This window comes from Polistes canadensis, unplaced genomic scaffold (genome assembly GCF_001313835.1).
Source record: "Polistes canadensis isolate GaletaPanama2010 unplaced genomic scaffold, ASM131383v1 scaffold_375, whole genome shotgun sequence".
NCBI classification, from domain to species: Eukaryota; Metazoa; Arthropoda; class Insecta; order Hymenoptera; family Vespidae; genus Polistes; species Polistes canadensis.
In genome coordinates, this window is record NW_014569922.1 from 26,388 (window position 1) to 50,802 (window position 24,415).

At 29.0% G+C, this 24,415-nt stretch overlaps 2 protein-coding genes across 15 annotated transcripts in view; one reads left to right on the plus strand and one right to left on the minus strand.

Annotated features, from left to right (window-relative positions):
* Positions 1 to 209: 209 nt before the first annotated feature.
* On the plus strand, positions 210 to 17,423 carry LOC106792080 (PDZ and LIM domain protein 3). Of its 8 annotated transcripts, XM_014758214.1 has the most exons (11): positions 210 to 434; positions 2,062 to 2,288; positions 3,813 to 3,969; positions 10,023 to 10,178; positions 10,908 to 10,958; positions 11,584 to 11,672; positions 13,231 to 13,287; positions 16,264 to 16,405; positions 16,613 to 16,651; positions 16,889 to 16,967; positions 17,264 to 17,407. In XM_014758214.1, exons 1-10 carry the CDS (start codon positions 321 to 323, stop codon positions 16,949 to 16,951), a joined length of 1,095 nt encoding a protein of 364 aa, XP_014613700.1. In that variant the 5' UTR covers positions 210 to 320; the 3' UTR covers positions 16,952 to 16,967; positions 17,264 to 17,407. The 8 variants fall into 8 exon arrangements, with proteins under 8 accessions (XP_014613700.1, XP_014613699.1, XP_014613703.1 ...); XM_014758213.1 differs by lacking the exon at positions 16,889 to 16,967 and having other exon boundaries at positions 17,264 to 17,423; XM_014758217.1 differs by lacking the exon at positions 16,889 to 16,967 and having other exon boundaries at positions 2,062 to 2,192; positions 17,264 to 17,423.
* Positions 17,424 to 18,902: 1,479 nt separating this feature from the next.
* LOC106792077 (2-oxoglutarate dehydrogenase, mitochondrial) overlaps positions 18,903 to 24,415 on the minus strand; it is a 12,110-nt gene continuing 6,597 nt past the window's right edge. For 4 of the 7 annotated variants that reach the window (XM_014758201.1, XM_014758199.1, XM_014758200.1 and 1 more), the window contains 12 exons: positions 23,419 to 23,674; positions 23,116 to 23,350; positions 22,857 to 23,036; positions 22,580 to 22,760; positions 22,213 to 22,493; positions 21,899 to 22,127; positions 21,541 to 21,819; positions 21,236 to 21,414; positions 20,731 to 21,165; positions 20,503 to 20,657; positions 19,879 to 20,019; positions 18,903 to 19,703 (listed from right to left, as the gene is read on the minus strand). In XM_014758201.1, coding sequence (XP_014613687.1) covers positions 19,604 to 19,703; positions 19,879 to 20,019; positions 20,503 to 20,657; positions 20,731 to 21,165; positions 21,236 to 21,414; positions 21,541 to 21,819; positions 21,899 to 22,127; positions 22,213 to 22,493; positions 22,580 to 22,760; positions 22,857 to 23,036; positions 23,116 to 23,350; positions 23,419 to 23,674 — 2,651 coding nt within the window. In that variant the 3' untranslated portion in view covers positions 18,903 to 19,603. The remainder of the gene's footprint in view (positions 19,704 to 19,878; positions 20,020 to 20,502; positions 20,658 to 20,730; positions 21,166 to 21,235; positions 21,415 to 21,540; positions 21,820 to 21,898; positions 22,128 to 22,212; positions 22,494 to 22,579; positions 22,761 to 22,856; positions 23,037 to 23,115; positions 23,351 to 23,418; positions 23,675 to 24,415) is intronic. The other 3 variants (XM_014758204.1, XM_014758202.1, XM_014758203.1) reach the window with 1 other exon arrangement.

Below are 24,415 nucleotides of genomic sequence, written 5' to 3' on the forward strand. Positions count from 1 at the left end.
GTCAAAGTCAAACACCGACGTGAACCCACCTCAGTTACTCTTCTAAATTTTAGATTAAACGCGCGTATCTTATTCATAATCCAATCCAAATTCAAATTATTAATAATATCATCCTCTTTATATTTATTATTATTTTTATTTTATATTATTTTATTTTATTGGGTTTATTTTTAATCAAATATCCATTTTTGGAAAAAATTCTTTATATTCATTCTCTCTTCTTCCCTTATTTTCTTTTTCTTTTTCTTTTCTGTTTTGTTTGGTGTGTTTTTGTTTGTTCCGCGTTATCGCGTTTCATCGTGGATTTAAGGGATTAGAGCATGACGAAGAAGCAAACTTTGATCATAAAACTTAAAAGATCCAGCACTGGTAAACCTTGGGGAATCAGAATTGCCGGAGGGGCTGATTTGGGCTCACCCATTGTCGTCACCCGCGTGAGTGTTTATTTTTAATTTTATACGTCTGATTGGGAAGGGATGAAAATATGTATTAGAAAAATTTGAAATATAAAATAATCATACATACATGTAATAATTAAAATACGAGACAATATGAGACTTATATAAATCCAATTTCAATGTGTTCATATCTTTCGATGATAACTTTTATACGAAATAAAAAGAAAAGAAAAAAAAAAGGAAGAAGAAAAAACAACAGGCTGTTATGTAATATGGACAATGAACTCTTTGATTTAATTTAAATTTGTCTTGTGAGCAATCGAGGTTCCTTAAAAATTTCTAAGTTTTCAATCGAATCGTGTTAAATTAAATATTAAAATATTGTTGTATATTTGAATTGAACGAATAAACCTTACAATTAGTTAAACATAATGTATACGTAGATAAATATCTCGTAAAATTAAAGTATAATCAATTTTGAAAGTTTTCATGAGCTCCACGATCTGTGAAATCTTTTGGCACGGTTATTAGATGTGGTAGGAGAGAACAATAAACACAAATGGACCAATGCCAACTATTTTTACTACCAATACGACTGTAGGGCTAGTCTCGTTTACTTTTACACATAAATACTACAGATATTATGTGCACGTGTGTGTGTGTGTGTGTTCATGAATACACTATTTCATTTACGAAATATAAGTTATTATTTTTATATATATAAAAAAGAAAAAAAATATAATTTGTGCGACAAAATGTTTTTCTTAAAAAACAATAGGGAAAGTGTCACGAATTTAATCAAAATTATTTGTTATTTATATCTCCTACGTGAGTGCCATTTTTAAAGTTTGTTGTAATGTCTACAAAAATACTTTAGATATTATGTGATTGATAATTTTTCTATTTATTTTCTTCTATAAGAAATAATGCGTTTTCGCTTGTTTTCGATATATTTCGAAAATGTTTAATTTTGTCTCTCTATTTTGATTTTTATAGTTAAAATAATGGCTTTATAAATTGGACGACTCATATAATATATATAAGATTATATATNGCATATTTATATATTAATAACTATTTCTGTCTAAAAACTTAAGAATTATTACAAAGTAAAACACACACGTATAACTAAAATTAGGCGTATCTTATTCAAACAGAAAATAATTATATTTTTGAATCCTCGAATGCATCAATTACGTTATTATATATATTATTCATTTAATATTATTATACATAAGTGATTTGAAAAGTTTTAACCTTGATATAAAAATAATTATTAGCTTAATGAGAAGGTATCACAGGGAACTTGGACATAAAAAAAAGAAGTAGAACTTAATTTAACTAAGTTGTTAGTTAAGTTAACTTAGTTAAAGTTCCCCGTGATACCTTCTCATTAAGAATTTTATTTTTGGACGAGAGAAACAACTGATTATATAATTATTAGCTTTCCAATAAAATCATTATTTTATTGTATTTATAATATTTAATTTATTTTATAGATTATTCTTGAGATTAGAAATTTGTCAATATACTCTAACGTATATATATTTTAATTAATATTTATTATTATTGAAAAATATTTCTCTATCGCGCATACGATATATATATATATATTAAAATATTATATTAATAGTGTGTGTGTTATTATTGTGTTTGATTATAGTCGGAGAACGAGGAGCTCCAGAGGGGTGACGTGATAAGAAAAATCGACGATTATGATGGACGTGATGTGAGGCATGTAGACGCCCAGTATCTTCTACAAAATTCTGAAAGAATAAAGCTCGTCGTGGAAAGGTCCGAGAAATCTAATGCATCTCGTATCGACATTCCTACAACACCGCCTATGATTAGCGGATCTATCATTGGCGACGGTGCTGCGGTTACTAGTCTGTCAGAAAATCACATAAATATATTCAATTATTATTATCATTATTCACAAGAAGACCTTACGGTAGTGCCATTACGGATTTTAAAGAGCTTCGGTATTTAGTAGTATACCTTTAGGGTGTTAATGTGGTAAAGTATTTCATCCTAACGTGAAGCCTATTTTGAGAAAAAAGCTTTGTTTTGATTTTTTTGTATACATATTTATATTATTTTAAATGCGACTAATTATTAAGTGGCGCGTTAGTGTAAGTAGTAGCGTGTTTGCTTCTCGTGCTGCTAGTTCAGAGTTCGATCCTTTATGGGGGACGTTTTTTTAATAATTTTTTTCTATCTGTTTTCAAATTGTTTTCTCATATTTCTTAATTTTTAAATATATACAGGTAAGAGAAAATGATTTATTACAAAAAAATTAGAAATAATAAATTTTTTAACATCTTGCGCAAATAATAAAGAAAAATGTAATCCTTGAATTACAGTTAACATTTTATTTTTTAACAGGTATATTATACATGAAATAGGTAATGATTAGAATATATACGATTGTTATTTGTTAGTATATTGAAGATTTATCTATTTTCATATACCTATTAAAAAATAAAATGTTAACTGTAATTCAAGGATTAAATTTTTCTTTATTATTTGCGCAAGATGTTAAAAAATTTATTATTTCTAACTTTTTTTTGTAATAAATAATTTTCTCTTTCCCGTATATATTTAAAAATTAAAAATTATGAAAAAACAATTTAAAAATAAATAGAAAAAAATTATTAAAAAATTCTTCCCCGACGCAGGATTGTGACCCACTAAACTAGCAGCACGAGAAGCGAGCACGCTACTACTTACGCTAGTGCGCCACTTAATAATTAATCGCATTTAAGATAATATAAACATGTATACAGAAAATTCAAAATTTTAAAAACATTTTTCTCAAAATTGACTTCGCATTTTGATAAAATACTTTACCACATTAACACCCTAAAGGTATACTACTAATATACCAATGCTCGTTAAAATCCTTGAGGGCACAACCGTAAGGTTTCCTTGTCAGTTGAGTTTAGCAAAAAAAAAAAGAAAGAAAATAACGCTTTTATTTTAATTTCCTTATAATTTACACAATGCGATATAACTTTCTAATATTTTTATAATATAATGTGTTCGCGCATAACGGACAGCTTGCAAAACACCGCAGAACAAAGAAACAAAGGAAAAACTTTCGATCGGTCTTTGAACGAACATAAACAAGATTTATATTCGAGAATTTATTCGTAGATACCAATTGAAAAATTTTTTATTAAAATTTGTAGAAAATAATAGACTCGTAAAACTATTCTCAATCCACCCTACTAGTAATTTGTTACTTCGAAAAATATTATACTATCAAAAATGCGTTTAAATCGTTCAAAAACAGTTCGTTAGTTTCGCTTTAGTGACGAAACTCGAGTTAAAATTAGGCTGATTATTCTCTCTCTCCTAAGAATACAAATAATATCGTTATTGATGATTTTTGTTTATAATTTCATCGAACAGAACTAAACCAGCTAAAAATCCAGGAGAATTACCGAAAAGCCCGGTACCACCGGCATCGTACGAAGAATTCATACCATCACCTATTCCGTCAGATCGTTTTCAACCACCACACGAACATCTCGATGAAGTCCGCGAGGAACGAGCATATTTATCACAGGTACTTGAAATATATAGAATATAGAATATAGAAGTGAACACAATTGAATTTGAATTATAATATTATATAATTTCGAGGAAATTGGGGATGCAAATGTTTATAATGAATTCGATTCGGGAATATAAAGGGAAACGTTATGAAATATTTCATAAGAACGTGCCTAAATTCGAAAATACGTATGGGATTGGTTTTTCAAAATATTATACATTTCACAAAGTGATCAAAAAATTGGATCGAAATAAGATCTAAATTAAATCGTTATTTAATTGATATCATTTTCAATATATATTTTGATGTATACATTTAATTAATTCATTAAAATATATTTATAATTGTAGAATATATATCAATTGTAATATTCTATAAAACAATTTCATTCTAGAATTTCGTCGAACTAACATAAGAGTTATCGAATTTCAAAGAGCAAACGAGTCTGGCAAGCTCTCGCGCTTCCAAAATTATATCTTCACTTTGAAATTCAATAACTAAATACTTAGGTAACGTTATATCCAAGATCATTTGGTTTTTGATTTTCTTCGGTGGCATATAAAGCGTCGTAGGCTGGTTAAAAGGGAATTTTATTGTTTAAAACGAGAACACGAGTGTGTGTGATGATCTTTCTTGTTTGGTTATTTAAAAAAAAGCACAAAAAAAAAAAAAGAAATTATTTTATCCGAGTTAGGAATATTTGTAGAGTATAGAATTGTGAATTCTGTCGAATGGTATCGTGAAAATGTATACGCGACACCCATCTTTATTTGCGGAACACTCGAAGTGTGAATATATTTTTCTTGGCCCCCGACACGATGCCGGAAAGTCCGCGTGTGGTGGCTGTTGCCACGCTATAAATATCACTTTTGCATCGAAACCACTGTGTCTAAATCCAATACTCTCTCTCTCTCTCTCTTTCCAATTTAAAAGATTTTAGAAAACGATTCGATCGCGGCACGATTTATCGATCAAAATGATAAATAGATCATATTTTACACGCGGAACCTAAAGTTTATTATAAATTAATTGTTTCTCTCGTCTCCAAAAATAAAATTATTCATAAATAGTTATCTTAGGGAATTTGGACATTAAAAAGAACTAGAACTTCGTTTTGATCTAATTGGACGTTTCGTCCCCCTTTATTGGGTGGGACTTCTTCAGCAACTTAATCTCTAAAATTCAGCGTCTTTTTTTTATTTAATCAGACATACATTTTTTGTAATATTCAAAAACACTATACATCTAAACTTTGTTATCTCTTGATCCGTTATATCTGCTTAAATAAAAAAAAGACGTTGAACTTTAGAGGTTAAGTTGCTGAAAAAGTCCCATTAAAGGGGTACGAAACGTCCAAGTAATCAAAACTAAGTTCTAGTTCTTTTTAATGTACAAATTCCCTAAGATACCTATTTATTAATAATTTTATTATAAATATAGAAAATTAATTATTGATTTTTTTCGATATCAATTTTGTTTGTCTCTCTCTTTCTCTCTCTCTCTCTCATACAAAGTTTCTTCAAAGATGACTGATGATGAGATAAATTAGATGGAATACAACCGAGAAGATTTATAAAAGTACAAACGGGGAGTCATTAATTTCAACGTGAGATTAAATGTTGCCAAAGACAACACTTAGCCCATGATGTTTCAACTTCGTTGAGACACGTTTAACGGTACGAAACCGTATAGAATCGGTTTACTTGAATAGAAACGTAATCATTCATGAATGAAGAATTTGTTGATTATTCTAACGGCCTTGAACGAACATAATTACGATAGAAAAGATTTCAATGGAAAAATCTAATTGAACGTAAGTATTATAATTCGAACAAAAAATAAAGTTGTGTGTGTGTTCAATTGTCAAAGCCAAATTGAAAATGTTCTCAGTTTTGAGTAAACGACTAGGAGGCAACTGTTCAACAAAATGACGTCTCTTGCATTTATATAAAAAAGGGTATCTTATATCTATCTAAACGTGAAAAACGTAGGAGTTGAATTAGTCCTCGCGTAATACGAGCGAGAGAGAAAGAGAGAGAGAGATGGAAGAAGGAGAAGTCAAACGGAGGAGCCACTTCGGAAAAGAGCAGAGTTAGTGCCACCCGCGCAACGAACCAGTTGCAAACCAGTGCGTTAACGAATTATCATCACGAATAACGATATTATAAATCGATCAAATAATTGAGAAAAATTAGCAATTGGGATTTCATCATCTCGATGATAATCTTGTAAAAACAAAGACGAAACCAAAAAAAGAACCAAAAGAAGAAGAAGAAGAAGAAGAAGAAGAAAAAAGAAGAAAAAAGAAGGGGTAGTGTTAAGAAAATAAATATTATCAACAACGGCAAGTTTTTAACAATAGGAACAAAAGTTTCGTATAAAATCAAGAAAAGAGAGAGATAGAGATAGGAGAGGTGAAAATGCCAGTTTTTACCACCGTTTATCGTCAAACCATCGAGCATCATCCCAAAGAGGAAGAGGCTGCTGTTTATTGGGTAGGAATATGTTAACGCATCTACAATTTTAATTTATTGTCGGTAGTTCAATTACGTTTCTATCTGTTTTTTCTTGACATTTTATTATCTAGGAAATTTCATCATGTCTATCATCAACGTACACACACGTACATTATGAATATTTTTATTTATATTCAAATATATTATACAGAGTCGTCACATGAATGAATGAACGAACGTTCTCTTTTAATATCTCTTAAATTACAAATGACCCACAGGAAGAAGAAGAAGAAGAACATTTTCTTGAGTAATTGTTTCACATTGAAATTTATTTAAACTCAAGGACAACAACAACAACGTAATCAATTTTGTCGACGTTTCGGCAATGTCCAAATCCTTGATCCTCGTCCATCACAACTACAATGTCTCACTTGACACAATATGTGTATTGTTTAAATTAAATTGAATTTATTAATAGATAACCTTGACACGATATTCATACGCATGAAAATATGATCCTATCGAAGATAACCATGTTGACGATTACGCGCTGTTGTTTATTAACATTTACAATTAAAATTCGATTGATCTCATCGAATTAATATTCCAATTTTTTTTTAAGAGAGATATAGAAATAAGAAAAAAATAATAATAATAAAAAAAAAGCATTAATGGTAATAAACAGTTGCAATAAAACTACGCGTAAAACACAACTCCGTTCATCGGTATCTCTTATTCTATTTTCGTTAACGGGATCTGGGTTACTCAAACATCGAAAGAGATACGTATGATCATGTTCACACCTACAACATATACTAATACATTTTCAAAGGCGATTTCTTTCCCTGACAAGTACGGTACTGATCTTAAAAAAGATTTTATTGACGTTATATAAAAATCGAGAAAAATGTATCTAACAATAATCAATCGATTCCAAATGAATGCCCATTTCTGATCATCAATTAAATAAAATGAAGATGTCGCGTCTATTGGTTAAAGTTCGAGCGTTTGCCAATTTTTGAAGAAAAATTTAGCAAAGAAAATTAGAAATTTTCATGGCACTGTTACCGGTACCTAAGTAATAAAATTTCAACGGAACAGCTGTTTCGTTATGTCTGAATTTAATTCGGCAACCTTTCATCAGAAGACACAGATAGAACAGCACATTTGTAAAATAATAAGTTTTTCAATTTAAAAGACAACAATTCTTTCTATCTCTCTCTTTTTTTTCCCATCAATGTACACGTGCACACGAAAGTTCGATTTCTTCAACATTAATTATGCAACTCCCAGGAATCTTTATTTTTTTTCACAAAAAAAAAAAATAAGTAACAAGAAGTTTCGTTTATCGATGAAAATTCTTCCCTTGAAAACAATCGCGAAGGAAATTAATCTTAGTTTATTTAATTCGGTTGATTCTTCTACTGACGATGACCTTGAATCCGTCCTTCAACATAGAACGGCGACCTTGTTGGCGAGAGAACTTTCGTCCAGATTTTCTAATGGAAAAACTCGAGAGTGGACATTGTGGCGACACTGACTTATTCCGTATCACACACACACACACACACAAATACGTAGGGTGGAGGTTATTTTTGTCAGCTGGGAGCCTTCATCTATTTCGAGAGAGTTACTCTTGCCTTACCCTGTAACAACATAATGTTCCTGACCCATTTATAATGGAATTCTCTCGTAATCGCAATTTTCATCATAGGTATGAGAAATAAATTTCAACATCAACATTCATAATAACTGTTATCAATTTAAATCCACTATCATCTAATTGGTAAAAATATAATGATATAATCGTATAATAATTATTAACAACAACAATAACAATTAACGTTTAAATAGTTTTCCCTTATTTATTATTTGTATTTTATACGTTGATTATCATAATAAACAAGGAAGAATTTACATAATCCTTGGTAAAATAAAGAAATATAATATCAAGAGTCGATGGTTACGATGCCAAGTTTCTCTTTCGCGAGAAGATATATAAATTCGGTGTATAATAATAGTAATCGCGTTCCTCTGACGTAAAATCCTAAGAAGTTGTTTTTAAAAAAGAAATGAACGAAAGGAAAGAAAAAGAAAAAAAATAGTAGAAGAAGAAGAAGAAAAAGAAGAATAAGAATAAGAAGAAGAATTGGAGATCAATTTTTTATCTTGCCAATTTCAAAGATCTTTCGATAATCCAACACACCATTCGTCGTTATTTTGTAATATTTTCAGGGTGAGGAGTGGAATGGTGGAGTAGATGAGGAAGGGGGGGGGGAAATGATGAAGTAATAAGAGAGAAAGAGAGGTTCAACAAAAATGATATTACGAAGAAAATCTTGCGAAACTTTCCTTCTAGCGAATTTGTGCAATTTTCTTCTTACACCAGCAACATAATGAACGAACCACATCCAAAAATTCTTTACATCATTTATTCGTATTATAGTTACTGACAACAATAATAGCAACAGTAGAAGAAAGGAAGGAGGAGAAGAAGGAAAAGAAAGAGGAATGGAGGAAGAATATCACGTAATACATTTTTTATATACTTCCGGTTTTCCAAACGATGCCAAGGATATCGTTAGTTTTACGTTAGACAAATTAGTTCGGGTTCCACTCTTCGTTTTTATGATAAAATTATTGACAATTAATTTTAATGATAGGTTAAAAGAGAGTTTAATGAAGTATTTTCGTCAAGTGTGTTTGTTCGTTAACGTTTAAACGATGATTACGTTTTAACGTTGACGAGATATTTTCAAAATGTCCGACTATACTTATTCGTATATTTAAACGTAACACGTATTATTCTTTTTATATCATCCTCTTAGTCATATCCTAGCTATTTTTCATGATTATTTATAAAAATAACTGAACTATCGTTTTAAAAAGTATTTTGATTTTAAAATTCAATGAAAATACATTGTATTTCTATGCAATCGTAAATGCAAGATTATTGAAAATTATTCAACGAATTTAAAATAAGTTATAATCAAAATATATATAAGTTATATAATATAATAATTTAGAAAGTATATATATTAAATATTATATTTAATGGTATATAAGAAACATATGAAAACGAAAGACGACATACAAAAGAGAAAGAAAACAATACCTATTGCAATCCTTTCTTTTGGTAGAAAGAAAATGCCTAATGAATTTTTATGGATGATATTTTGGTCCCATTGTGTGGGACTCTCGCCCAATAACAAATCCCCCTCTTTGTTTCTTTCCGAATCATATTCCCCGAGTGATCAAATCGTTGGGATGATTTCATTATTTTTAGTAAACTCAGACGCCATCTTGATGCAAACAAAAAAACTCGAATGAATCATTCGTAATTATCCTATATATTTATTGAAGTTATACTTCTTTTGGCGCGTTTTGGAAAGTGAAATTAGATGCGAATGAAAAATCTACACCACGAAGTTGTCGATATTTACGATGCGCGGGAAAATTGAAGTTATTTTTGAGGTTATTGAGGTTATGTTCGTTTTAGTACGCTAAAGAAGTATAACTTCTTACGTGCGTACATAAGAACACACACCAGTTTGTTTTTTTATTCTTTAATATGTCGTACAATTGAAGTAAATGTATTTTTTGTTTTAGCCATATCGTACGACTCCTTTAGTCTTACCAGGTGCTAAGGTTAAAAAGGATGCCCCCTTGGGAGAATGCTACCTTCGTCATCATCCCAATCCTATGATTCGTGCTGCACCACACCATTACGAACCAGCTCATCCTGAAGTAGCTATGAAACAAAAAGTATGTCATTAATTTTATCAATTGTTTATAAAAACAATTAATATTTGGAGCGTTTATTTTGAAAGTGGTGTAAGTCCATTTAAAACAAAAACAAAAAATTAGGTATCACGTAATTTATAATTAATTTAGTGTAAACTTTCTATTTATAACTGGTTAATATTAGTTACTAATAATGTTAAATTATAATCAATATAATTAACATTCAAAATCAAAAATACTACTTCTATTTTATTTCTTTTATTGTAAGTTATTATTTGTATAAACAAAATTGGATTAATGTGAAATATATTTTAACTGATATTTCATTTTTCAAAATTGAAATTAAACGATTTTAACAATTGACTAATTTTGAAAATGCTCCAAGTCCATTTGCAGCCTGTAAATGTTCATTATTTTAGTTAAATTAACCTAAAAGTAATTTATATAATCAAATTACATATTACAAAATAATAGAAACATTGTTAAACTTGATATAATTAATGAATATTTTTGAATTAACTGATATACAAAACTTTAATTTTCTCTAAACAACAGAAAATGGACTTACACCACTTTCAAAATAAACTTTCCATTTGTAAAATTTTTTCAAAATAAAAAATCACGACGAATTGAATGAAACGTTAAAAACAAATTGCTGCTATTAGATCTTACGTATCTTTTTGTTAGTGTGTATATTTGTGCGTAACAGGATTAAATTGCACATACATATTTGATTAAATATCTGACCAGGTAGCAGAAACAGTACTTCAACGTGTCTTGGGACCGAATGAAGTTCCAAAGGTTTGAGAACTAAATTTATCTCTTCAATTAGTTTCTCTGCTTTTTGAGATCACTCAATGGGTTTCGCGCTTATAATATATTTAATTAGAATAAACAAATGCATTTACAGTAATTACATAATATTATAATTACATTTAGGGCAAATTTTAATATAAATTAGATATAATTAAAGCTTTTGTGTGTGCAATTTTGACTAAAGTTTGACTAATTCATTGAAACGCTTTTATTATATAAATTAATCTGGCCTGTGTGCAAGTATCGAATAGAAAAATAATTATAAAAATCGTAGAGCGTTAGATTTTACGGATATAAAATATAGATCAATAATATACTAATTATTATCAGATATATTTAAAAATTGACATTAATACGAGGATAGGTTGAAAAGTTTCGAGTTTCGACTAAAAAGCCATTATTTATATATTAAAATAAAAATAAGTTTATTTTTATATTAAACTCATAACTTTTCAAACCCAGCAACGTATATTAAGCAATCAGAAAAATTCGTGACGTTTCTAGGTTTGTAACATCATTTATTTCTATTGTTTATAAAACTCTTTACGAAGTTTCTTAATTAAATTAAAAAAATGATTTTGTATTAGAAATAATCTTACTTCTCGTACAGGTCGTTCACAAACAATTCAATTCACCGATTGGACTATACTCCGAACAAAATATTGCAGATACTATCAAATGTCAGGCATCGGCCATACCGTAAGTATAGTTTCAACGATAACATAATATTTTAATTATTTCAATTATTATAGAATATCTTCACAATAGTCCCCTTTCTTAATTATTTCAATAAAAAGAAAGAAAGAAAGGAAACAAAAAAAAAAACAAAAAAAGAAACAATGAAAAACGCCATACTAATCGCCATACAAGTTTGCGATAGCATGATTACATAGATTAGATAAATTAAATGTAACGAAATAATTCACATACTGGTTTTTCGCTAAAATACTGACAAATACTTATCAAATAATCGGTTTGATTGACATGATTTATTCGCGAAGAAAATTTATCTGTACTTACTATTGTTTAATTGTAATAAAAAAAAATATGTAAATTTTCATAGCAAATGCAAATTAATTGGATATTTTAGATCAACTAATTCGTTATACAGTGTTGAACAAAAGTATCTGAACACGTTGAATTTTGTTATAACATTTTTTGTACATTTATAAAAAGTGTTATGTTTAATTCAATCCTTTTGATTAAAATATATTACTTAAATATCAAATTTAAAGTATAGTTTTTAACTAGAAATTATTTTTTTTAATACTATTATTTATCACTTATAGACTACATTACAAACAAATAAAATTTAATCAATATTTTTGTTCACAACTGTATATTATAATCAATTTACAATACAAAAAAATGAATAAATAGATGAAATAAAAAAATTAAATATTAATCTTCACACAAGATGGCGGTCCTCGGGAAAAAGAGTACAAGATTGAAGTTCTTCTTCTTTATCTCTCTCTGTCTCACGCGCGGCTTCATCCAATTCCTTCTAATTCAATCCTAGAAAACTGACATGCCTATTGTTTATTTTACAGAATTTTCATAGATTTTTCCTTCCTGAAACAAAAACAGGATATAAGGGAGCAAGCGAGAATTTTGAAGGAACAGGCCAAAGTCGCTTCCTCGAAGAACGTATGGCCGCAATTCAATAAACCGAATTAAAATTATCTTCGAGATGTTTTTTGATGCTTCATTTCCGCGATCTACTTATCGATTATGAAAACGATCTGCATTATCGATTGTCATATCACGTTTGTCATCGTTGTCGTCTTCATCTTTCTTTTTTTTTTGTTGCAAATTTTTGTTTCAACAAAAATTAGATTAAATTCATGCGAACGTGATTATTCGATCGATTAAATTATAAATTATCGATATCAATTAATCCCTTATCTTTAGTGTGTGCCATATATTCTACGGATTGAATATATTATAATCTTCGAATTAAAAAGGAGAAAAAAATTACAAAAAAAAAAAAAAATAATTATACAAAAAGATTTAAAAAAAAGTCATATATATATATATATATACATATAAATAAAAATAAATAATAATAATAATAATGATTGCATGCGATAGAATAATAAAGTAGAAAATAATGAACTAACTTAACATGCGGTATCTCGCTATAGCTTTCGAAAAATACGTTCCCCTATTTTTACAAATTACTTATGTATACACAAAATTAGTCATTTCGAATTGTGATGTAAATATGTAAGTATATCGTTCTATAAATATTTCACAGAACGCCTTACGTCAAAAGTAATCTCAATGGAAATGCAAATACGAATGGAAAAACAGGGTAAGTAATTGTGATAGCGAATTGTTGAAATCTATAATATTATTCTTTTCTAAGCGAATAAGATATCACATTAACATACAATACTTTTTTGATGTCATGAATAAATAACGCACGTATGTAAATATCATATATATATATATATGTTACCGTCAAAGCCGGAAATCAGTCATTGCTAGTAATTCCTCGTCATTACTATGAATGCAAAAAGTCTTCAGACGAAGTCGGAAATAACACATTTTGGAGAGTTTTTTCTAGGCGTCGAACATAATACATTGATATCCTATAGAGAACATCAAATTACTATTTAAACAACGTTGAAAAGAATATATTCTCGGACACAGACACACGCAGCTATACCAGGACTCCTTAAACTATGGGTCGCGACCCCAAACGGGGTCGCGTAGCAAAATTCTGGGGTCGCGAGAGATTTTAATGTCAAATATTTATATATACCATTTTATAACATCACTAGAGTTGGCGGAATACAGTGGACTTGCAGCGTCTAGACACGTGCATTTGTTGAAGGTTTTGAGCTANAAACTCGCAATCATAAATGGGGTCGTGAATGACAAAAGTTTAAGAAGCCCTGAGCTATACGATCACACAATATCAGAGATTGCAATGCTGTAAATTGTACAACTTTGCWATTTCTTTGAAAAGTTTTAGTAAATATTTTTTATACTAAAAGTGAATAGATTTTAATGAAACTTATATTAAATTAAAGTACACTCCTTTGTCTACGCGTAGAATATCTTTTCAAATAATAAATCGATTTGCAAAGGTTTAGAAAATGTCAGAGAATGCAATGCTGTAAATTGTACATCTTTGCCATTTCTTTGAAAAGTTTTGGTAAATATTTTTTATACTAAAAGTGAATAGATTTTAATGAAACTTATATTAAATTAAAGTGCACACTTTTGTCTACGTGCAAAATACCTTTTTGAGTTATAAATCGGTTTGCAATGGTTTAGAAAATGTCAGAGAATGCAATGCTGTAAATTGTGTATCTTTGCAATTTCTTTGAAAAGTTTCAGCAAATATTTTTTATACTTATAGCAAGCGGATCCTAATGATTTTTATATTAAATTAAAGTACACACTTTTGTCTATGCGTAGAGTATCTTTCCGCGTTATAAAACAATCTGCAAAGGTTCATAAAATAGCAAAGAAAAATTGGCGCATCAGGCATTGTTCACATTGCCTAAGACCAGTCATTGCTAACATTACCGGCCTAGGTTCCAAACCTCCCTCGGCAGTGGTAACAATGCCTGGCCTTAGGCAATGTGAACAATGCCTTACCCGCCAATTTTTCTTTGCCATTTTTTGAACCTTTGCAAATTGATTTATAACTCAATGGGGTATTCCACGCGTAGATAAAAGAGTGTATTTTAATTTAATATAAGTTTCATTAAAATCTATTCACTCTTAGTATAAAAAATATTTACCAAAACTTTTCAAAGAAATAGCAAAGTTGTACAATTTACAGCATTGCAATCTCTGATATTGTGTGATCGTATGGCTGCGTGTGTCTGTGTCTCTGAGAATGTATTCTTTTCAACGTTGTTTAAATAGTAATTTGATATTTTATAAGATATCAAAGTATTATGTTCGATGCTTAGGAAAAAGTGGAAGAATTTTTCAATTTCCGACTTCGTCTGAATTCATAGTAATGACGAGGAATTACTAGCAATGACTGATTTCCGGCTTTGACGTTAACATATACAATATTCTCTATGCAAGTATATTTTAAATCTATCGCGCATGAAAAATGCAATTCTCTATGTACTCGATTAATAACTATTACCTTTATTTTCCATCGTATAATAATAATAAAAACGAAAAGCTCTCTTGCTATAGAATTCTTTTTAAATTAATAACTATAAACTTTCTTGCTATGGGTAAGAATACGGCTCGTAATTTCCGGAAACTTTGGGGTACCGTTTAACGATTTTTTTCGTTCTCTCTCTCTCTCTCTCTTTCTCTCTCTCTTATTTTTTCTTTTTCTTTTTCTTGCTTAAATTCTTGACGGAGCTTGCACGTCATAGCCGCTTTACTGTTGTTGCAAATAGTTGCTTTAATATTAATTTAAAAAATAAACACAATATTTAAAGTGCGCACCAAAAGTAACTTTCGAACATTAATTAGCAATAACATTGATGTTCCTGTTAATTGATGTTACTCTAAAATACGAACAATGACAAATTCAAACAAAATAAGTCGATTAACACGTTAACTGCCGGTGATCTCAACACGACCATTAGTAAAAATACATAATTAGAATAAATATCGATTCTGATCAATTTGTAAATAATATCATTGTTTTTATAAGGGTTTGAAGAAACCTATGACATACAGCAGAGCATACAAAAATAATTGTTTTTTATTACAAGGAAAATTAATTAGGAGTTACTTGTTTCTATAAAAGAATTGAATTTACGATACAAGTACTTGTTGAAAACTATCCATTTTCAGATTCTTACAAAAAAAAAAAGATAAAATAGATAAATTTTAAGATAATACCAAAAAATTCGTTCGAGTTTCTTCGAAGGGGTTTGTGACTATTATATAAACTGAGTAAATATATTTTTTTTGTGGTCTTTGTATCCCTTTAGTCTTTGTATAGGTCTTCTGCAAATAAAATCAATCGTCACGATCAGAAATTATTCGTTGCTGTAAATTTCTCAATCTTTTCCAGCAATAATTAGCAAATAATTATAAAATGGTCATAAAATAGCGCATCGACGGTCACCGATAGCCTCCTCACCAGAAAAAAATAGATAAAACACAATAATACAATACCGTTTATCAGTTGTAACAAAAACTTCAACAAAATATGTATCCCATAATAGAAAAAAAAAGTGTAGACGTGGTAGAAAAATCAAATATAAAGTCCCGGCAGTCAACGTGTTAAAAATGATTCGTATATATATATATATATATATATACATATATATATACATATATGCATCACCGACAGTCCGAAGGTGTCAATAAAGTACGATCCGAGCAAGAGCGAAGCTTACAAGGCCCTTCAAGAAGAAGCTTTCGATGACACTGTCCAAGAAAGGCAACCGGCACGTACCGGTGTATTTTCTCCACAAAAAGTCAATCATAATAGGGTAAGTTAACAAATCATTTCATTTATCTACATACAAATCGAATTCGTTATCTTAAAATTCATTCCAATTTAAAAAACTGCCCACTTATTTCGATTTTTTTCGCGTTTAAATTTCCCGTTCTAACAACCCCAAACGTTTTACAATATAAGCCGAGTAATTTAAAAAACAACGATACAAAAAAGTACATTATTTTCGATTTAATTTTAGGTTTCTCATGCTCGACCGAAAAGTCCTGCTGCATCATATGTAAGTGATTTTTAAATAAAATTAATATTATATCTGTTATTTAACTTACCATATATATTTAAATGTCTGATATATGTGCATATAAAAATGCTTAAGCATGAAAAGTACGCAAATGTTTCTTTTAAACACACTTCTAGATGAATATGATTTTTAGATAATAAATATCATTTGTACGATATTTATTATGTAATATGTAATTTGTTAATTGTTCTAATTTGTCTGGTTTGTTTAATTAAGGGTGGAAATTATAGACGTCCCTTCCCCCTTCCTTTCATTAAGGATCGCATCAACGACTATTAAATTTGTTCATCAAATTGTACGTGTTATATGTTTATAATTATCAAATCTTAATTATCGCGTGAATGCTTTTCTATTAGTAATTTTATGCAAATTAACCTTTTCGAAAGGGTTAATCAATTGTATAAGTATATATACATATATATTTAGACGAACTAATCAATAATAACAATAATAAGAATAATAAATATAAAATGCGTAATTAACATATGAACGTATAAACTATTACTGTTAATTATAATATAAGTATAATAACAGGATTATTTCTGTAAGAATTTAATACATTATGAAGAAATTATTATTAATGATTTGTAGGTAAATGTTCTTGATGATGACGGTGAAAAAATACATCAAAGCAACAGCTTCAAGAGGATTATGTACAGTGTTCTGGGACAAACTGATTATTAAAATAGTTCCTTAACTGACATTATATTTTATTTATGTTAATTGATATATATATATATATATATATATCAATTTTATTTATTGTACTGTGCAATAAAAAAAAATCTGACGCAAGAAGAACATCGGAGATAAAAAAGAAAAAAAAGTAATCATATAATCTTTTAATCAACATTTGTAAGCATAGTATTATTATTATAATTCTCTTTAGAGCTTGTAGACTTCTTTTTTAATTTAATGGAAACGTGTTAGTTAAAAGAAATTAATCCTCGTCATTATGGTGTATATCTTTTGTTGAATACATTAAATTATATTGCTTTTATCACGTTTTTAATGCACACAACGGATAAATTATTTGCATGCTGTATCATATACGTTTGGCACTATATATTTCAAAGAAAATAAATCTTTTCAATGATTTTGATTTTAATTATTTACACGATATCTAGAAATATATCTAGTACATAACTTTAAGATTCACGCATAAAACGCGTATATGATGTTGAATAAATAAATATATTGCCGAAAAACTAAATGTAATAGTTTTTATTTTAAATTACTACACAATTTTGCGTTTATTTATTTATTTATTTATTTATTGAATAAAGTTTATTTCCTTGTTTTTTTTTTTTTGTAATTCTTTTTATTTCTCCTTTTTTTCGTTATCAGTCATACATATGCATTTTTAAATTGTTGTTATTATGCATATTATTACAGGATTGTTGATAACACAATACTGCATTTCGCATTTGACCAGATTGCATCTCTATATTAATCATCCTAGCAGTAATTTCCACAAGTATCATTTCACTATCGATGATTAGAATCGTTAAGACAAAAAAGAGAATTTCCTAGGAATTGATATTTTTCATTTAGATAACAATCCAATTTCTTGGATAATATCATTATTCAAAAACACCGCGCGTGCAATTATTATTATTATATTAAATCATTAATTATCAAATAATAACAGCACGCCCCAACAAATATAATTCGCGTTTCCCCAAAATTTAAATTTTTCACAGACAGAAGAATATAAATATTATCCCTTCGTAAACTATGTAGTTTCTAATCTGTATAATTGGCTTTTTCTTAAGATGTTAGATTATTAAAAGTATACATTAAACTAGTTGTACTAGTTTTATCACCATCATTATATTTCTATTTTTGCCACCTTCTTTTCGGAATGAAATATTTACTGAAACTCTTCATGTAAAATATTATTTATCAATGAAATCATAATGGATTGTAGATGATAATAATAATAATAAATAAATAATAATTAAGTTTTTCATTTATATTTTTACTTTAATAAACTACGATTAAAAAACGTAGTTTATGATTCTTTTTACCTTTGGCATATGTGGATCACAGGAAGAAATAAATCATTATTTTTTGCTTCTTTATATATAAAGACATAAAGAGATTCAGTTTATACTTCGAAAATGTTACTATTAACAAATACGTACGCTCTACGTAGTATTTCATTAAATTAAAAATAATACTTTTTGTTTATAGGATCGACGTATTTTTTTTCTCGCTCATCTCATAATATTAACAAATAGTATATTTAATATTTTCACATGAGTATCTTATCCTAATACAAATATCAAATTTCATTCAAATCCATGGACCAGCATTGAATAATACACGTCGGCAACATTCCATAGAAGAACTGATTTCAACAAATGAAAATTACTTTTCCAGAAATTTTAATTTAATTTCAGCATATAAATTTGTTTGTAAGATATTTATGCGTACGCTAATCAAAGAAACGAAATAACATATATATTTGATTATATTCAAGTAGTAAATGAAAAGAAGATGTTACATATATGTATTATTCATTGCAAAAATATATGTGGGCAACTTATATATAAAAACTAATAATTAATAATTAGCAAAAAATAAAAAGAGAGATAAAAAATACAAAATAAAACTTATGTATAATATATATAGCTTCGTTTACCCATAAGGTCCATGCAATTAAAAGTAGAAGCTATATCAATAATATTATGTATATAATAAATATACATTTTTTGCATTAGTTAGATAAAATATCCATGTGTACCAGTTGATTTTACATGTTGGTCGCTAGCAAAGAAATCATTTACATAGTTGAATGGTGATATTATCTCCGTAAAATAATAAGTGTAAAGTGTAAAATAGAAGAGGAAAGGCATTAATCAAATATGGTATATATATAATAGAATAAATAAAATTTGTTTCTACATAGCGCGCAACGAAGGATTATTAAACGTTCAATGAATCGTCCAAGATTTGTTTAAGTTCCTTTAGATGTTGCATTTTGCTACCTGTTGCGGGAGATGCTGCAGTGGGACGGCCTGCATATCTGTAACATAGAAATTATTGATCCAACTATATCTGATAATATGAAGAAAACAAACAAACAAACAAACAAATGTCTCTCTCTTTCTGTGCAACGCGTAACATAAATAAATGTATAATGTATAATTCACAGCGATATACATATAAGTGAAGCATAAGCAATGTGCCATCGACATTACCTCACTATTCTTGGCTTTGGTTTATTAGAATCTGATGACTCGGGCATAGGAGTAGGTTTTACTGGTTTAGATGAAGAAAACCAACCACTTAACCATCCTCCATTATTTTCACTTGCTTTGGAATTAGTCGCATCTCCAAAACTGTAACATGGCCCAAATTTCTTTCATTTTTTATTTTCTTCAAAGGCATTTGCTTTTTCTTTTTTACATAAATGTGCAATTTGAATGAACCATTATTATCGCATTATAAATAGCATTATTACTAACATACTAATAAAGTGGAAAAATGTGGGCCATGTGAACAGAGACGGAATTATAAAAAAAAAATAAAAGAAATATTTCGATGTATAAAACTCACTCTCTCATACATACAAATGTAATTATTAAACAATCTGAATGATTATTAATAATTACACTTAAGTATTTGTCGTCAATCATATCACACAATTATCAAACACATCTTCCAATGATTCTAGAGACTCAAAAATAAATTCAAATTAATTCAAATTTAAAAAAATAAATATTATTGTGCATCAACAATGGAGGAATCAAGGAAAATACTTTTTTATACAATTTCTTTGATATTTGAACTTAAAAAGGCAAAATCTTTGAAATGATACTTACGTAACACCGCGTGTTCCATTGAGCGCAGTGTGGAATCTTGGTTGTACATAAGTCCATGCGCCTTGATTCTTATGTTCCTCCTGAGACCATATTAATTCTGCATTTGGATACTTAGCAGCTTCTTTCTTCACGAGGTCGTATGGGAATGGTGAAATCTGTAAAGAAATTAATATGAGTAAAAACATTTTTTAAAATTAGAATAATCTTCTATCCTCTCTTTATATTTACTTGTTCAACTCTGGCGATAGCAATTTGATCATCAAGTTTCTTTTCAGAACGTCCCTTTTTCAAATCGTAGTAAACTTTGCCAGAACAGAAAACTAATCTTTTAACATTGCTAGCGTTATTTGCAGCTGGTCCTTCCTCGGGTATAACTCTCAGAAATTCGGTATCTTCTAGCATCAAATCGAAACTCGACTTTGCTTCTGGATGACGAAGTAGAGATTTAGGTGTCATCATTATCAATGGTTTTCGGAACGGTAATGCTATTTGTCTTCTTAGAATGTGGAAGTAATTCGCTGGTGTACTACAATTGGCAACGATCCAATTAATATCATGTAATTGTCGTACGGCAAATTCTTCGCTTTCCGGTGGAAAGTAATCTGGATCGTCAGCAGACATTTGCAAGAAGCGTTCTAAACGAGCGCTAGAATGTTCAGGTCCCTACAAACATATCATTATGAAGACTTAAGCACTTAGCAATTTATTTTCATTTTTTATTTATGAAACTTACCATTCCTTCTAGACCATGAGGCTGGAGCATAACAAGTCCAGACTGACGTACCCATTTAGCTTGTCCACTACTAATAAACTGATCGATTATGCACTGTGCTGTATTGTTGAAATCACCAAACTGTGCCTCCCAGCATACCAATGCATTAGGATTCGTCATGGAGTAACCCAATTCAAAACCTATTAAGTTAAATTTATATAAATGCAATTAATTTAAAATATATCTTAAAATTTGAGAATATTGAGTTGTATTAAGAATATGAGTTTAATTTCTTTTTTGTTTTTTTTTTTGTTTTTGTATCTTACCAAGAACACCAAATTCCGAAAGAGAACTGTTGCACACAGTGTAAGGAGCTTGATCGGGATACAAGTAACAAAGTGGCCTATACGTAGCTTTGTCAACGGTTTGATGATGTAAGACGTGATGTCTGTGTGAAAATGTACCTCGTTCTACATCTTGACCAGACAATCTTACATGAATTCCTTCTTTTAAAAGAGAACCAAATGCCATAGCTTCTCCAAGAGCCCAATCAACTGTTCTAGCTTCGACCATTTCCATACGAGATTTTAAAATACGTTCGATACCTTTATTGAAAGTAATAATTAGAGATTATCATGATAGTTCATCGTAATTTATGTAAAACGTTGAATAATTAAACACAACCTTTATGAATCACAAATTCTGCGGCATTAGGTGGGGGAGACGAGAATTTCTTTCCAATATGCACAAGCGTATCTTCCTTAATTCCAGTAGGAGATACTTTCAATGGGTCTTTGCCTTCAAAAAATCCAGACCATGGAGAATCTAACCAATCTTTGTATTTAATATGCGTTTCCTGTTTGGCATTCACGTATGCTTCTTCGCAAATTTTTTCATATTTATCTTGCACATCCTATAAAAAAATATGAATATGTAATATGAAGATAAAATAATGATAAGATGACTAAAAAGAGAGAATAGAAAAACAAATAATATACCTTTACTTCTTCTTTTGTAACAACGCCATCATCGATAAGCGATTTAGCATATTTATCAAGAGCCGGTGGTGTATGTCTAATTTTGCGATACATCAAAGGTTGCGTAAACATTGGCTCATCAATTTCGTTGTGTCCATTACGTCTATACGAGACTATATCGATAACAACATCTTTATGAAATGTTGCTCTCCATTCAGCAGCCACTTTACATACGTGCATTACAGATTCAGGATCATCAGAGTTTACGTGGAAAATTGGTGCGTTTACCACTCTGGCAACATCTGGAAAAATGATATTTTAAAAAATAAATATAAGATATAAAATAGAATAGATATAAAAAATATATAAATGAGTGCATGAAACTAACCAGTACAATAAGGAGAAGATCTGGAGTGTCTCGGATCTGTTGTAAAACCGATTTGATTGTTAACAACAATATGGATAGTACCATGAGTTGTATAATCTGGTAAATCTGACAGATGCATAGTTTCAAATACGATGCCTTGTCCACAGAATGCTGCGTCACCATGAAGGAGAATGGACATTACCTAATACAAGGATTTAATAACATTAATATAATTCATTCTCTCATACATATATTATATAATAATAATAATAATAATTTATATAGATCAAATACTTACTTTTTTACCTTCACCATCCCCTCTGTAAAATTGTTCAGCTCGAGTTTTTCCTTGTACAATCGGATCAACTGCTTCCAAGTGAGATGGATTTGCCACAACTGCTAAACGAATATTTTTATTTGTTACACGATTAAGACGTTCAATGTATGTTCCCAAATGATATTTCACATCTCCAGAACCCTAAACAAATAGTTGTTTTATCATTAGAAGATAATATGATTAATAATATAAATAAATTAGATAATATATATATGCGTACATCATCAGCAGCCTCGAGTGCAGCAAATTGTGTAAATATCTGGCTCAATGGTTTACGACAGACATTAGCTAAAACGTTGAGACGACCACGATGAGGCATACCCATAACAATAGATTCTACACCAAGCTCTGTGGATTTGTCAATTACTTGCTTCATTGCAGGAATTAAAATTTCACAACCCTCCAATCCAAATCTTTTTTCAGATGACCACTTGCGTGCGAGAAAAGCTTCGAACCTAGAAATTAATTAATTAAATATATTTTCAAAAGAATAATGTAACTATCATGTTGATAATTAAATTACCTTGTTGCTCGAGTTAATCTAGCCAAAATAAGTCGTTTCTCATCGTTTGTAACTTCCATGATACCAGGAGTTTCCATCTTTTGTCGAATCCAATTGCATTGCTCCAAGGAGTTAATGAACATAAATTCTACGCCGATATGACCGCAATAAGTTGCTTCTAATCTTTTAAGAATTTCACGCAACGGTAATGATTTTTCTTTACCGCCAATAAAAGTTGTGGATGGCAACTTAAATACGCGATCCATATCTGATTCCTCTGTTTAAATAATAAAATGAATAATTTTAATTTCATTAATGATCATCTATACAAATTAAAACATTACCTATGACTTATAATCGAAAATATTATTATCAGATATATTTTTTTAATGTACCTTTAAACTATGATTAAAATTTTTTAAATTTTGATAAATATATTATTTCATTGAGATTGTCTGATAATAATATTTTTTATTTTTCACTTACAAACACAATCACAGAAAAATTATAGAAAGATATAAACATAACAAATACAATAGATTTATATTTCTACATTATATTTACACTTCTCTATATAAAATTAAAACTGATACTGAAATTGTATTTAATATATATTTATGTAACATATCGTATATATATAAACGTTTCATCTTAAAGTCCAATTATATAGTCTTATGCTTCAGTTATTTAATACATACAGGAACACACGTCTTCTTAAAAAAAAAACTTAAATTATATTATTCATGCGAATTTAAAATCGACAAATATAATAGCTTTTCTTATAAGACTGCGTGTAAAGCATTAAGTAAGTATTTCATCAAATTTAAATGCTGTTTATTAATCTTTCCAAATGATATAAAGCTTTATATGTACACAAAAAGCATATTAATGTTATAAACATCTATTAAACAAATTAAAAAAATAGATAAAAGGCATATTACTAAACAATTACAAAGTTAATCAATGTTATGTGAAATTATTAAAAAAAACTAGAAATATAATAATAAAAATTAAAAAA

Excerpts from the sequence above, each read along its gene's own strand:
- LOC106792080 (XM_014758213.1), top strand. The coding sequence starts at position 321 with ATGACGAAGAAGCAAACTTTGATCATAAAACTTAAAAGATCCAGCACT. Across the intron at positions 435-2,061 it reads CACCCATTGTCGTCACCCGC|TCGGAGAACGAGGAGCTCCA; the intron begins GTGAGTGTTTAT and ends GTTTGATTATAG. Across the intron at positions 16,406-16,612 it reads AAAAAGTCAATCATAATAGG|GTTTCTCATGCTCGACCGAA; the intron begins GTAAGTTAACAA and ends ATTTAATTTTAG.